The 15,986-nt window shown below is 39.9% G+C and overlaps 1 protein-coding gene across 4 annotated transcripts in view; it reads left to right on the top strand.

Moving 5' to 3' along the window:
- The window catches only part of mib2 (MIB E3 ubiquitin protein ligase 2), a 39,855-nt gene that overhangs the window by 4,491 nt on the left and 19,378 nt on the right, over nucleotides 1-15,986 (top strand). For 2 of the 4 annotated variants that reach the window (XM_039604473.1, XM_039604472.1), the window contains exons 2-3: nucleotides 8,862-9,260; nucleotides 10,241-10,412. In XM_039604473.1, the coding sequence (XP_039460407.1) occupies nucleotides 9,038-9,260; nucleotides 10,241-10,412 (395 nt within the window). In that variant the 5' untranslated portion in view covers nucleotides 8,862-9,037. Of the gene's footprint in view, nucleotides 1-68; nucleotides 199-1,784; nucleotides 1,934-8,861; nucleotides 9,261-10,240; nucleotides 10,413-15,986 lie in introns of those variants that run through there. The other 2 variants (XM_039604474.1, XM_031745063.2) reach the window with 2 other exon arrangements.

Below are 15,986 nucleotides of genomic sequence, written 5' to 3'. Positions count from 1 at the left end.
TCAGGGAGTGCATCAGAATGAGGCTTCAGTGCTGAAGAGGCGTTTTATATTTTCCTTGCTGGAAGCTGGTGGGACCACTGGTAGCTTATTTTTCATTCTCTGATGTGTTTATGTAGCAGGATGTAGGAGCTGCTTCCTCTCCTTCCTGTTTTTTGTCGGTCTCTGTGTTCACCCTGCCGCACATCACTATACCAACAGGTAAACCAGCTAAATGGGGTATGCTTTATTTAGCAAGTGATGCAGCTTCAGTGATGTCCATTTAAGCAATGCTACCTGCCTTTTGTGTAAAATATTGAAATCCATTCTGTCATTCTGTTCATATTTCAAGCCCCAGCAATATATGGTAGACATATTTCCTGATTTCACAGTTTAGCTCCCAGACAGAGAAACTGATCATGTGCAGCATACATGCAGTCAGCATGTGTCCACAGCCATGCTACTACAATTGTGCCACATGTCTTTGCAATCTGTAGTAAAGCTAGCAGTCGTGCTAAGGAGGCAGACATCTGGCCGCTTGGCTGCTGCTATCTCTGTTTGATTATAACCAATCTGTCACACAAATGGCCAAACATGTTTGTCCTGGCCTGCAGGCACTGCATCACGCTAATGTACGTGTTGTGAAAGTAATGCAAGTGCTTTTGGATTTTAGTGTGTCGATTCACAAATGCAGGTTGTTTAATCACTAGTCTCCCCATCTCACAGGCATTTGCGTTTATTAGAAGTAGCTGTCACAACACTGTGTGATTGGTGAAGCGAACTAAACTCGATCAAATAAATGGACACTGGCCTAGATAAGACTTAAAAGTTCATATGTTTCAGGTGAGGTTAGTACAGCCTGGATGTTTTAATATACAAATAGCAACATGTGACTCAGCATTGATTCTGTACTTTAGGTCTGTCGTCAATTGTGCTGATTATGTATAGGTTTTTCTTTACCTCACTCAGCCAGTATGTTTTTAGAGATAAGGGATCAGGCTCGTCCAGTCTTTGTTTGTGTAACAGCTGGGTGACAATCACAATGCGAAAAATGTTCGTCCTGACCTGCAGATGCAATGATCTTGCAATAATCTCAGTATGAGCTGTCAACGTTGTGCAAGTAATTTTAATTTTAGTTACAGGGAAGCCAATCACAGTTGTTCAACAGTATTAGTATAGGCAATGACTACAGAGCTATAGGGACTGCTGTCAAAAATGTTGATTAAATAGATTATTTTAGAGAGGATGATTGTGATGTGGAGAATACTGCGTTGGTTTTTAGCTTTTAAGGCAAGAATGAAGCGAGCCAGGTATAGCCAGTGGGTAAGACTTGATGTCCCCCCCCTTTTCTGTAGGTGTCATTAATACCAAATCAAATTACCATATGCAAGTAGTCACATGTGACTCACCATTGACTTTTAAAATGATGTATTTAAGGTCTACGCCGGCCCTGATTGGACTTGCGCTTGTGTGAGTCCAGCTCATTGTATGAAAGACCACCCTTGGCAAACACATGAACTGATCAAAGCTTTCGCATACCTCTGATGTGACAGTGCTCATTATAGCACAAAGTAATGTGTTTACCTAAAAAAACAGTCCTCTTGTGGGATTTGCACTGTTTGTTTTTTAAGTTATTTCTTTACTCAATCAGTATGTTTTTCACCCCAGATAAGGCGTTGGGCGTATGTAGTCCTTGAGCAACATCTGTCATCTGTCCAAAAAAGAAAAAGAGAGAGAGAGAAAAACTGCATGTTCCAAAACAAAGATCAAAGTTCACAGCAAACCAAATACTGAGACTGCCAGAAAGGGTTCACTCCCCGGGTAGTGGGGTGACTGGAGCTTTCACATGGTCTTGCTAGTAAATCCTGGATAAAAGTAGTTGAAGCTTGAGGTGTCACAGCAAACTGGAATCCTACAGCTGCTGACATGTTCAAAAGTGGACTAAAGATCATGGGAAGTGAGTATGACTATCATTATTGTGTGATATAATATGATTGGTACAGTGCTGTCATAGAGTTTTTTGATGTCTTTTTTAAAGTTTCTAGGGTTGAAGTTTTCTTATCTGAAAACATCTGTAAGAGTCAAGCTGAAGGCATTAAGCTTTCTAACTATGCTTTTGAACAAAGAGTTTAGTGTGAATTTGTTTTAAGAGGTGCATGGTCATCATATAGTGGAATTGTGGAACTGAAGATCTTCACAGATGAGCCACAATATTAAAATCGCCCGCCTAATAAAATAATATAGTAGGCTCCTCTTGTGCAGGGATGGCTAAAGACCAGCAACTAAAAACATTTAGTTACCTAAAATTAAAATTAAAACTACACCTTTGAAAAAAATTACAGCTGAAAGGATTAAATATATAAAAATATAGAGGAATAGAGCAGGGCGATATGACCAAAAGTATTTATCACGATATACATTTGAAAATTTGCGATAACGATATAACTGACGATATAATTGACACTAGACAAAATACTTTACAACTCCACAACTTTATTAGTGCAAAAAACCCCATCAATGTATTTTCACTTAAACAAGCAGCTGTTTTTTATGTGCATTAAAGTTATATAAAAATGTAACAGTGCAATTTCCTTGCTGACAGTTTAACCAAAAGGCATTTCCAGTGGAAATTGGCCGACATATCCTCAGCATAACCATGTATAATATCCACAAAACTTAAAAAGAGGTTATACACACACAATAGGGTAATATTATGTTGAAGCACAGCACGTATCACTCCGCGAGGCTCCTGCCTATGATAGCCGTAATGCTCCGACAATCCATCAAGCGGTGCAGGTTCGTAGCTTAGCAAAGCCATACTAAAACATTTGGCAGATTTTCGAGCGCCGTGTACCACATAAAATCGTTTCGAGGTCAGTAAACACAACCAGAATTCATACATAAGGCACACGGGATTATAAGGGGCACTGTCGATTTTCAGAAAAATCAAAGGATTGATTTTAAGTGTGCCGTATTTTCCAAACAACACGGTAATAACGACGGCCCGCTAGCATGCTCTACCAAAAAATAGTGCTTTGTTGTGTGTCTGACGGACGAAAGCTAAACCAGTTCCACATCACTGAAGTTGCAGCATTTTTACAAACCAATTCTGGTTCATCCGTTTCATTTAACGATCCGCTTTTGCTCTTCTCATTCTGCGTCGCCGCCATGTGCGTATGTAAACATAGGCACTGCGCATGCGCGTTTTACCTATATTCTATCGCGATATTTCATTTTCCTATCGTTGCCCAAAATTACACCGGTATTACCGTGAATGGTATGATATGGCCCAGCCCTATAGAGGAAATACTTACTTTTAGTATCTGTTTGTTGAGGCATATGCCCTCTGTAAAACTAAACATTTTCAAACAATAATGGATCCTGTTCATTTTGGGCTGGGGTCTTTTGTGGGTTGGGCTTGTTCTTGTGGATGCTCAGTCAGCTTCCAATGAGGGAGTCAGATCAACACCTTGTGCTCTTTGTAGTGTTTCGCAATCTGCTTCAGATCTGTTTTTGCTGTGTGGCAAGGATCGTTGTCCTTCTGAGGGAGCCTGCAGTGGTCAGGAAATGCTGTTAGAACAAAATGAGCAATATTATATCACATATCAGTAGCGAGGCTGTGAGATTGGTGTCTCTATTAAGTCTATATGAGCTGCTCTCATTTGATTATGTCAAGTAAGCTAGGGCAAGCAGAAACCTGAAACAATGAACTGAGAGTTCTCTTTTAATCTCGACACCTAAGCTGGAGAAATCTTTTTGTACATGTATTATTTACTCACGGTCCTTATTGATTTTCCTGCAACTCCTCTGGCTTCCAGATGTTTCTGACGTAAACTAGTTCCAGCAGGCTTTTACTCGCTTCTGATATTAAAGCTGATATTAAACTCTTGTGTATAGATTACACTTTGGTAAGCATTTTGGTCCGGTGACAGTGATGAAAGGAATATCAGCACAGGCAAACGGGCTCTTGTTATTAGAAATGAAATCGAGGATATAAGCCAATTTGAACATGTGTCTCTGGGCACGCAGCCAAACTGGGCCTTTGCAGCTTTGCACAGTAGCACGTATCTGATGGTGCTGGCTCTGCCAATAATAATACTCCTGACTCATTTTCCATTTTGAAGCTGCTCAGTGAGTAGAGGGCAGGACTGGGTCTTTCTGATGGTTGGATAAAGAAGTATAAATATGTAGTATCTGCTTCATCGATGTCTTCAGATAGCTTATCAGGCCATGGGCCTACATCTCTGAAGATTATGTAACAGTCTTTGTTTAAGTTGAAGTGGGGACATGTGTTTATCATTATTACTGATTCTGAAATGCTTCTCTAATCATGGACTATTTTTCAGTACGATTTATGATCATCGCTGCCTGCTCCCAGCTGACTTTATTTTAGTAAACAATAAGTTAATAAAAATGGTACAAATACAGAAGAACTGACTAGCATTTCCTATTTTTAGCAGAAGAAATATCACCAGTGAGTAATAAATACATGTTTCTTCTTTGCAACTTGCGTATTCATTGTATGAGACAAAGAAATCAATCAAGGCGCTATTAGCATTGACTTATTTTTACAAACAACATATATGCACAAATAAATTAGACATAGTGTTGCTGTTGGCTTTGTGATCAGCTGCTACACATAATAATTCAATGAGGATTTTTTTCTTTGTTTTTTTTTTTTTGTGAATTTTTTTTAAATGTGTGTGTTTGTTTTTGCTGTGTGTAATTTTGGCATGTCTGCCTGTTGTTTGTGTGACGGACCTTACTCTCCCAGATTGGCCCTCAGCAGCGTGTATGACGGAAGCTAGGCCATCTGTTGTTGCAGGCAGAGAGCTGTAATCCAGGCCGTCTTAGCCCTCTGTCGCAGATTGGCAGTGACATTTCAGCAACACAGGTAGCCTTGTCATGACTGCCTTCACCCCCACCCCTCATAGAGAGACGTACAAGGAATGCGCGCTGGAGAGCCGACCTCTGGAATAAAAGAGCTCATGCTGCGCCTGCACCTGTTCGCTCTAATTAGATATTCGCTTGCAGTTGTCGAAATGTGGTGATACTCCAGAGTTTGACATCTGGAAACTATGATTCAGAATATCTCATATGGTTATTGGTTGTAATGCTTTGTGAAACTCGTAGACTGTGGCTACAATCTTTTGTGTGTTCTCAAACCTAGACCACCATTGAGAAGCTTATTGTTCTGTCCTACATTCTGCATAAAGTCATGCCATGACCTCACTCCTTTTTTTGCTGTTATCATAAACTACACTACAGGCTCTGATTAGGTTTGAAAGAACTGAAAAGGGGAACTGTCTGTCTGGTATTTATTTCAATGTATTTATGGGTGCACTTTAAAAAAATATGTCTATAAATATAAACACAGTATTGGTACTGTGTGCAACTACTAATTGCTGTTGTCTGTATGTCCCTGAGCCGAATTTTGGCTGTTGGAGCACTAATGAAGTAGTAAAGACTGACAGTAAATTTCATCATTAAGTCTGTTGGCACAGTCTTGTATTTGCCTTGCAACATTACATATGAGATGTGGTAATACATGAAAACATAGAGTAAATTCTAAAGTTGAAGCTGCATGAAGCTGTTAATAGCAGAGCACGCTCAATTGTTTTTACATCCGTACCGCTTTGCTGTCAAGCATAAAGTGGTAGTCACCGTTTTCTGAAATGTTTCCATGAGGTAAAAGTGTGCTCTTGACTTGAGGGCTGGTGATTCAACAGGAGGCCACTCTCATTTTCAGAAAGGATTCTTAAACAGCAGCTTTGTTGGGATTCTGTGCTCTTTTTTCCACCGTTGGTGTGTTGAGAAGAACGCTGGCAGCTACCGTCTGCCAACATAAAAGAAAAAAATGCTTTGGGATGAAAGAATATGGCGATATTTTATTAATTGTGTTTGCCAAGTACAGCTTTTAGCTGTGTGTTCACCGTTTTTGCACACTGTGCATATGTTCATGAAGCTTTTCCACAGGCAAAAACACCACCTTCCTCAGCACTAAATTGTGAAACTGGAAAGGACCTAGTTGCGTAGGTAAAGCGATCCAGTGAATCCACTATGTTTTAGTCTACTTCACAGTACTGCACTATTTAATAATGATAAGATATCAGTAGTCACACTGGGTTCTCTGGAACACTGAGGGGGCTGTGGAGTGGGTGGTATTGGAGGGGGAGGGTATGTGTGGATAGCAGAACAGTTTTAAATGTAGGTGATAGGTTAGTATTTTTATTTTTATTATTATTATTATTATTATTTTCACTGTATCTGACAAAGAGCTTCTAACACTGAATGCTAAGACAGCTGGCTGCTTTTTCTTTACTCAGCTTCACTGCAGATTTAACTGTGGTATAAATATACTGACCTCCAGGGTTTCAGTTTGACTCTGTTGCTCTGAATAAGTTAGGATTGTGTTGTCGTCCAGCACTTTTCTTACTTGCATCCATGTGCAGAATGCTGGGAAGCTTCGTGAAGGCCGTCCACTGCCGCTCACAGCTTCTCTCTGTGCACGCTGAAATATTAGATAACTGGGATGTTATTTCAGTGCACAAAAGAGGCTAAGCTGTCACTTTGGACAGAAAATGGAGTATAAGCAGCCTGCTTTTCCTCCTTTTATCCCCTACATCCCATATGTTTTATGTTTAAGCAGTCACCATTAATACCTAAATGACATTGTAATCTCGATAAGCGTGCAAGTGTAATCTCAGCTTCTTACAAACATCTGTCCGCCTTCTTATATAAAGGTTTTTGTTTATCTTTTAATAAACACTATGGCTGTATTGTTAGGCTCAATATTAAAAGACATGTTGGGTGTAAACATGAACAGATAATGGAGGGTATTTGGAAAGTTTAAGGATATTTTTCACACAAATATGCACAGACTTGTGGATTTAAAGATCATTTATTTATTTATTTTTTCTCCGTTTGAGCTGTTCACAGAAAAAGCTTAAATCTCATCATCTGCTTGATTTAAAATAATAGTTGCGTGAACAGAGAAGTTATGGACTACCCACATCATCTTCTAGAGATTGTCGTCAGATATAATGCCTGATATGGACAGATATGGCTCTTAATTTCACAGATAAGCTGTTATTGCGTTTTTTAAGATAAGATAAGATAAGATAAGATGGCCTTTATTAGTCCCACAGGTGGGAAATTTGTTTTATTACAGCAAAAGTGCAAAGTTATGTAGCAAAAAATATTATTGTTCTGACTTGTTCTGACTTCCAGTTTAACCAGTCACTACTAGTGACTGCTGTTACTAGTGTCTCTGTTTGTGTCAGTAACTGTAGGGGTATAAAACAATGACTGATTTAGGGTCTTGAATTCTACCACCATTATTGGTAAGTCCAGGCTGTTGTCTTACTGGTATTCCTGGAAATCCAAAGCAATCAAGTTACAATGCCTGCATTGTCTAAGTAAATTTTCTTCCTCTCCATTACAGCAAGACAAGAGGCCTCTTTGGTAGTGCTGTATGTGGAGGCAGGCCATGTATGGGTATGTGTGTGTGTGTGTGTGTGTGTGAGTAAGCCTGGCTTTACAGTGAATAATGGCAACCAAAAGAATGTGTACTTCTAAGGAACTGAAGATGTATTATATGACATCTTCAAATTCTTCTTTATTGAAATGCATGTTGTAGGAAAGGACCTGGTAATTATTTGAGACACACTCTATCTAAATAGCATTGCTTTAATAAACAAGGAATACTTTAAACAGTGATGGAGATGTAATGATGCGGTGTATAAAAGAGTAGATCTGATGTGCCACATGTGATTAATGGATGTAATTAGATGTGTGCTGATGATCATGGTCTCCAGCAGAAGTTTCTTTCTGTGCTGCTGACTCAAGTTTTCCCTTACTGTAAATGCCACTTCCTTTTACTTGTAGTTGTAGTCTCCAACACCCAGCAGCATCAGTTTAAACCACTGGTGCACTCAGTCAGCTGTGTGAAGTGTTTTCTCCTTCAGACAAAATGTAATTTTTTTGGTTTCTTTTGAAAAAAACAACCTAAATTAATTTATTCGCTTACACCAAAAAGAGCTTTTTTTTAAGGAGATTTAGGCAGATTACGCCATACTTACTGAGAAATACTCTGAGATTTTTTTTTTTTGTCTTTTTGCATTTGATTGTTTTGCTGTTATAGCTTTGTGTTCACTTGTTCATGAAGAATATGACAACAAGCCCAGGCTAGGGGAGTGTGGGTAAGATTTTTCTTGTGATTAACTCTGTGTTTAAGAAACCCCTGTACAAGGAAGTTCAACTTGATGGCTTAATGGCTGATCGTATCTGGACCAGTAGCGCCAGTCTTTGTGAGACAAAATACTTATCTCATTAGCAATTATATAAACTCAGAGTTTTGTTCATTGTTAAATCATAACTTTGTTTATGTCACATAAAAGAGGCCTGTTTTGTTTTTTTCAGAGATCTCACCTTATGTGTTTTCAGCTTTTGCCTCATGATTTCTAGCTCAGTCTTATGAGTAGACGTTCAGGACAAGAATGAGGCCAATGTGTTGTCCTGCTAAGGAATTAAGTGTATTTGTGTGTGTGTGTGTGGGTGTGTGTACATGTGCACATATCCGGTCAGGGCTTGATTAGCGCAGGAAGGCATAGCATTGATGTCCAGCTGCTTTCTCCACAAGTGTGCCATCATGCACAGCAAGACCTCCAGTGAATGATCCACCACTAAGAGTAAAACACTGCTAAGAAATTAATAGGACATTTGGTATGCCGCTATTCAAGTCCCCAAGCAAACACTGATAGACATGTAGTAAAACACAATGGTGCAGCAGTGGAATGTATCAACTTCTTTTGTACTTGGAGCGCGACTGGAGTACTTGTACTGCGGCTGCTCTTTCAATGCTTTTCATCCTTTCTTTCCTTCAGTCACCCCTGATCTGTTCCCGGAAACAACCCTTGTGCCGTCCTTACCAGCAGTACCATCGGCACGAGCCGGCTCTGCACCTCAGAAGCCCCGGAGGCGCAGCAGCAGCAGACGTGACAGCGTTGCCAGGCCTCAGACGTTGCCCTCAGCCTGTCGGCCAGGCCCCAAAAGAGGCAGCATGGAGGTAGGCATGCGTGTTGTGCGCGGCCTGGACTGGAAATGGGGAAACCAAGATGACGGCGAGGGCCACGTGGGTACTGTGGTGGAGATCGGGCGTCAGGGCAGCACTACAACTCCAGACAAGACGGTGGTGGTGCAGTGGGACAGTGGCACGAGAACCAACTACCGTACTGGCTACCAGGGTGCCTATGACCTGCTGCTTTATGATAACGCTCAGATTGGTAAGTGATTTGCATTAGAGTCATTTGAAACTGCTGTGAAACTTTTCAGTCCTGGCACCAGTGTGATTGTAGTTATGTTACTATGCTACTGTATTGTTTTCAGTCCTTTCAGTAATTCATAGTTAACATGGTTATTTCTGCTTTTTCCAGCTTAGGAAAATGCTAGAAGCTTTGATGTTTAAGAGCACCTTCAAAATAAAAAATGTTGCCTTTAGTTAGATTACTTTCCAAGCTTTTAATAGGTTCAAATTTGTGTAGGTAGTTATTGTTTGCTACGAATTATAGTGTTATTATAATTCTAATAGTTCTTTTAAATTAAAAAAAACATTTGATCAGGATTTGTTTTATAATTATGTAAATGAAATTGAACTCTGTCTTATCCTGATAACACCAAGCACTAGCATGAAAACGCTCTGATAAAAAGTAAAAAATGTAACCATGTAGTTGACTCTGTATTTTGTCCTTGTTACACACTTTGTATTTTTGTGAACGTAGCCTTTATTTGGCCCATTTAAAGAAAGCGGGTACAGTAAGTCATCTCTTATCTTCAGCCATCAGCCATCCAGCTCAGTTTTGAACTTGAATGACACACACATTAATGCAGGACTCATTAGCATTTTTGCTCCATTTCAAGCAACATTTTTCTGCCTCACAAAACTTGCCCTTCAATTAATGGAGCGAAAGAAGAGGAGGAGAAGAGATGAGGAGCCAAGGGGGTGGGGGTCCTGAGGCACATGCTGTTTGTGCCTCAGTTTTTGCACATCTCACGATGTTAGCCTCTGCGATAAGTAACATTATTAAGGATGTGACGTATGCCGTAAATGTTTCACTGACTTAGACTCGGGGGAATGAATGGTAGTGTCCTCTTTGCTGTGAAGGTTATGACATGTTCTATCAAAAAATATGTTTCTTTGTAACAAAAATACAAACAGAAACATCAAGCCTGTTGTCCCCACTCATCATCTCTCTTTCCACTCCAGGGGTGCGTCACTCCAATATCATCTGTGACAGCTGCAAGAAGCATGGAATCATGGGAATGCGATGGAAGTGCAAGGTGTGCTTCGATTACGACCTGTGCACCCAGTGTTACATGAACAACAAGCATGACCTGAGCCACGCTTTCGAGCGTTACGAGACGGCACACTCCCAGCCGTGAGTATGACGCTGCTCGCTCTCCAGCACAGCTGATCCTTATTTAATTCTAATGATGGCGTCTTTGCTACTTTGCTGTTTTCAAATTGTGTTGGTCTCATAATGGCTTCCTCAAATCTTAATCTTAATCTGGAATTCATACATACCTGTAGGTCTGGTCAGAGTCTTCTGAACAACATCATGCGGTCACTATAGCTTGTGATTGTGATGTTGTACCTCAGTGTTATCGTTATTGTTATTGTTTGGACTTTGGCTGCGGCTGTAGTTAGTCTACAGCGCTATGTGTTAAGATGTTAGTATTTGACACAACCATTAAAAAATGTATGTGTCCCAGCCATAATTGTAATGACCTAAGCAGAGCATGGCCACTCCCACACGAACTCTTAACGAATGTCATCACAAGACTTCTGTGGTATAAAAGTGGGCATCGTGCAAACTGCACGCCTCCTTGCTGGGGATAAATGTTTAGTGAGCTGATTCCAAGTGTCCTATGTATCCTGATGTACTGGAGTGAGTTCTCCCTTCAGAATTCACTCTTCTGCATCAGTTCACAGTACAGCTCAAAACTGCTCCAGGCACTGTCTGAATGTCAGCTGGATGGCCTGTTCTCATTTTAACGAGGTGATATGTATGACCCAGATTTCTTCTATAGTTTAGTCCTGTCCAGGTCCAACACAGTTCCATTTATTTCCTCTGAGTCTGTTGCCCGAAAAATGCTCAGAATAGGTGCATGATTCATGGCTTCTTACAAATGGTTCCTCTCAAAAGGTTTTTTTTTTTTTTGGTCCAAGAATTTGGTAATCTTGATTTTTATTAAAACCCCTTTGTTTTAAAAATTAAGTCTCAAAATTGACACATTATTTTAAAATGGGAGGGGCAGATGCATTCTTACACCCCTGCTTATAAATGTACAGCGTGATTTTTCCGGCATTGATCTTGTGAAATCCTGTTTTAATTAAATATGAGACGTATTGTTAATAAAGTGGAATTTTAGATTTTGGTCAGTTCTGTACTTGTCTGCTATGGATGGGTGGTATGGTACTGGAGCAGCACATCAATTGCACATCTGAGTGAAATCTGGCCTTTGCAGTGATCATTTAGCATTCTGACACCTGCTGGAATCTCATTTCTTTTCCTTCCTCAGTTTCTCCCCAAAACTATTGATTTTCATTAAGGTCAAAATTTTGTTTGGCTCAGCTGTGAACAGCATTGAGATGATGGAATAAAAACCTTTCTGTGAACCTCCATGTGGGTCAAAACATCAGCGCCTTCCTTTTGTCAGTACTGGACAAGTAAATGCTAATACTCACTGACAGTTCATTTTTTATTTCATTGAGTTGGGGATTTCTTTAGACGCATTAACAAAGATAATGATTTTAGGAAATATATAGTAGTGATATATTTCAAGTAGCAACCTGCCTTTGTTATTGAAATCTACCATTCAGGCATTGCTGCAATCTCATACAGGGTGCGTAACATCTAAGTGAGACAAGGCTAAACTTGGAAAGCCGAAAATAAGACTGTACTTTATTGAGATGAGAAACCCCTTTAAATTGTTTGAGCTAGTAAATGTAAGTAGCATTTACACTCATCATCCTAAATGTTACAGTTTTGCGTTGTTGTTAGTTACTATTTATACTGTAGAAACCCTTTTTGTGTGGGTTCTTTGAGATGATGGCACATTACATAGATGCTAATTTAAAGCAATGTAGAAGAATAGAAATACAGAATCTTTAGAAATTTCAAAGACTAAAATAGGATGTTGTGGGATTAATATCTCTATTTGAAAGATGTTTGAAATGGCCTTTCATAAATACTAGGTTCTATAGTATGAATGAGATTTAGAAATTGGAGCTCTTTTCTGATAACACAATGAGCCTCTCTCAATTCTGGCTTCTCAGGGAGATGACTTTTAAAGAATCAAAAATACAAATGGTATATTGATGCCTATCAGAGTCAGCCGACCTTATCCAGTCACGATGTGGATGAAATCTCCAACAGTTCAAAGCTCTTTGTCTTTTGAGTGGTTCGGTGTTTATCATTGACGGCTCTCACAGCGAGTGCACAATGTTCCACGTGTTGTTCTCGATGGTGGTGAACTTCAGTGTGACTCGACATATTTTCAGTTGTTTGACTACAAGCTATATTTATCTTACTCCAATAAATATTCCAGTCATTCCTTTAACTTCTGAAAACTATGTACTGGCTTATAATTATGCCCCGCCCCTTTTAGGTGAAATTTTAGCTTTCAGAAAACATATTTTTCGATGTTATTATTTGTTATTGAGTTTTGTTTTTCACAGTGGTGATAAATTGGGTTGGATTTTCCCCTGCAGCATTAATCTTTGTTTGGAGGATGGTTTAGAACAGGGGTGCGGGAACTCCAGGCCCCTAGGGCGGGTGTCCTGCAGGTTTTAGATGTGTCCTTGATCCAACACAGCTGATTTAAATGACTAAATTACCTCCTCAGCATGTCTTGAAGTTCTCCAGATGCCTGGTAATGAACTTATCATTTGATTCAGGTGTGTTGACCCAGGGTGAGATCTAAAACCTGCAGGACACCGGCCCTTGAGGCCTGGAGTTGCCCACCCCTGGTTTAAAAGAATGAAGAGTCCACGAGGGCGGTGTCCCTGCAGTTTTAGATTTTTGATCCAACACAGCTGTTTTAAATGGATAAATTACCTTCTCAAAATGTCAAATACAACTAATCATGTTTCAGGTGTGTTGACCCAGGGTAGATCTAAAAACTGCAGGGACACCGCCCTTGGACTGTTTATGTATTTCTTTAGAATTTTTATTTTTCTCAAATACAAGTATTTGAAGTTAGAAATAACTTTTGTTTATGTATTTCAGAAGCATTTTTTCTAAAGGAGTGTTTTTGGTCAGTGCAACCTTACTCATAATGTCAGCACAGCCAGTGTAGTGAATGCAAATTATACAAGACAACCAAGATCATTTAACCATTTGGTTGATATAATTAACAGTTTTCTCTCATATCATTATAATGCTATGTATTTATATCTTGGAGTCTTATCAAAGGGAGATTTGTATAATCTGAGTTAAAATGAAATTGCAATCGTTGTCCCTCAGTGATACAGATTTGGAAGATCATCACATGAAAGTCACTTCTTTTCTCATCCAGTGAATGAAATAGAAGAGCAGTCGACAATGTGTGATGCCAGACACACAGCACTTCTTTATTTCCGGACCACACTGACCCATATTTCACTGACAGTATTTCAAAAGATGAATTTATAATCTGGCAGTCATGGGACACACTGATATTTGCCTGGAAGGACAAATTTAGCTTGCCTTCATAATGTTTGTGACTTCATGCAGTGCCAGCTGTGATTTATGTTAGGAAACTCAAGTTGGGGCTCGGGCTAGTTAAGAGGGACTCCTTTCATGTGGGTCAAACATGTGCAAGGCTTTAAATGCAACTTAAGCAAGCTTGATCTATTTGTAGTTTACTGTCATACTGTTGACAGAAACTTTATCGGCGGCCTGAGGGGACAATCGGAAGTGGTCAGCGTAATAAACGGCTGCAGAATGCTGACAATAAAATAGCGTCGTTACAGACGTGGTGTTAGAGCTGAGCCGGATGTACTGTACATGAGTGTTCCATTGTAATTACAGCAGATTTAGCTGGATTAGCATGGTTACCATCTTAGCTGTGAGGATTAGCATGTTAACATTTTCATCTTCCTTGAAGACATGTTTTAACAGGTCTCAGATGTGGAGCGAGTCAGGGCGCAGTTTTATGCTCACAAACCATGAAGCCTGGTCGTTATTAGCCTCTGGCTGTTGTTTTGAAATCCTTAGGATAATTTTGCAATGCACCGAATGCGCTGAAAACCCCGCAGAGTCCTGCATTTAGTTAAGATTCATATGTTACATGGTACAAAGAGGCATGTGTTTACATGCTCACAGCAGCATATGTGCGTGCCATATGTTTACGAGGAGATGGTCGGTATGCAGCTGGTTAATCGGCTCTCCCAACACAAGCACCACACACGCACTTCCAAGTGAACCCTTCGGGTCAAATCAGTACCTAATCCTTCACCGCCCCACCTGACTTCTCAGTTTTCTGCTGTGTGTTCATGTTTAAGCTACATCCAAACTATTCTCATTACTGTCCCGCAGAGATTTCTGCTGCTTTCCCTCTTCCAGGCAGAACTGAATAGAGTTGTAGCTCTGGTGGGAAAATCGCTCTCTCTCGTTCTCATTTTTTGTTAGGGATCTAAGTACAATGTGTAATGATTTTTTTTTTTTTCTTTCCAATCTTATCACAATACTGTTTAAAACACTCCTCAAATGTGTTAAGATTAGTACGTTACTAGGTGAAGTATGGATTAAAACAAGTATCGTACTAGATTATGACAAAACATGTTATTTCTAAAGAGATCACCAATAAGTCTGGAACCTAATGCTGTTTTTACAGTTGTAAAGGGGCAACTCACACATTAAATGCCCTAAATGCAAACAAGACAGACATTTTAAACTTGCTTTGAGGTACAAGCTCTGAATGCATTTGCATGACCCACTCCTGGTATTTTTACATAGTAGTACACGTAGTTTAGCTTTGTCTTTCTGACAGACGTGACTTCTCTTTGCTTGGTAGGTCCTTGTGTGTGTTACACTGCTTTAATACCAAAGGCTAATGCTTGGATGACTGTTGATCCAGCTTTTGTGTCAGTAGGTTTAGGTCTCTTGCCCTGATCCTCATCTTGTCTGTGAGCAGCGCTGACATTTGGTCAAGCTGGATTAGAAATCTTGATCCCTTGAAAGAGAAGCTGTACTGAAAAACAAACATGTGAAACACTGAGGTCGTGTGTTTCACTGTCATGAAACGGGGACATCTGTCAGTTTATATCTTCTCTGCTCTCAAAAAAACCATGGGTCATGTTTTCATAATAGGTTTGTTTGTTTTAATGAGCTGACTTTTTGTTGTCATAAGTAGAGCTGCTCATGATACTTCAGTCAGTCCAGTCTTTCTAAACTAAATCTGAATGGTACCATCAGGAAATGGGCAAAAATGCCTACATTCCCTCAATACTATGAATTCGTATTACTAGTCTTTTCCTTCAATTATCAAAGCTTTATTAGTAGCTTCATGGTTTGAAGCTATATATGCATGTGCATAACTATCTGGATGCACATAGTACTGCATGCTAGCATGTGCACTGTCTATGATTTGCCCTGTGGTGCCCTGCTTTCTGATAGCTCTGCTGTCTAGGATTAGGCTGAAAGCTCTGTGCTCAGATACACATCATTCTCGGCACAGACCTGTCTAAGCTCAGACCACACTCACTGTTGGTTAGCTTTAAGAAGAAAATGCACTGCTATTTTCTGCTGTGGCACATACGGGATCCTGAAAATCTGGCTAGTGATGGGGATGAAGTTAGTCAAGCCTAACTTTGAGCAAAACCCCAGCACGAGAGTCTCTATGAGACTCCCTGAGGATGACGGCTCTCACAAGGCTCTTTTTTCTTTTCAACACACTGGATTTAATATGATTTGGAGTTTATCCCATTAGCTGTTTGCTTGGAAAGGAAGCTGGGCTTTGATCTCGTC

Source organism: Oreochromis aureus, linkage group 20, assembly GCF_013358895.1.
Source record: "Oreochromis aureus strain Israel breed Guangdong linkage group 20, ZZ_aureus, whole genome shotgun sequence".
Lineage (NCBI taxonomy): Eukaryota > Metazoa > Chordata > Actinopteri > Cichliformes > Cichlidae > Oreochromis > Oreochromis aureus.
Note: the sequence above shows the minus strand (reverse complement) of the source record. Positions and strands in the feature narration are given on the sequence as shown.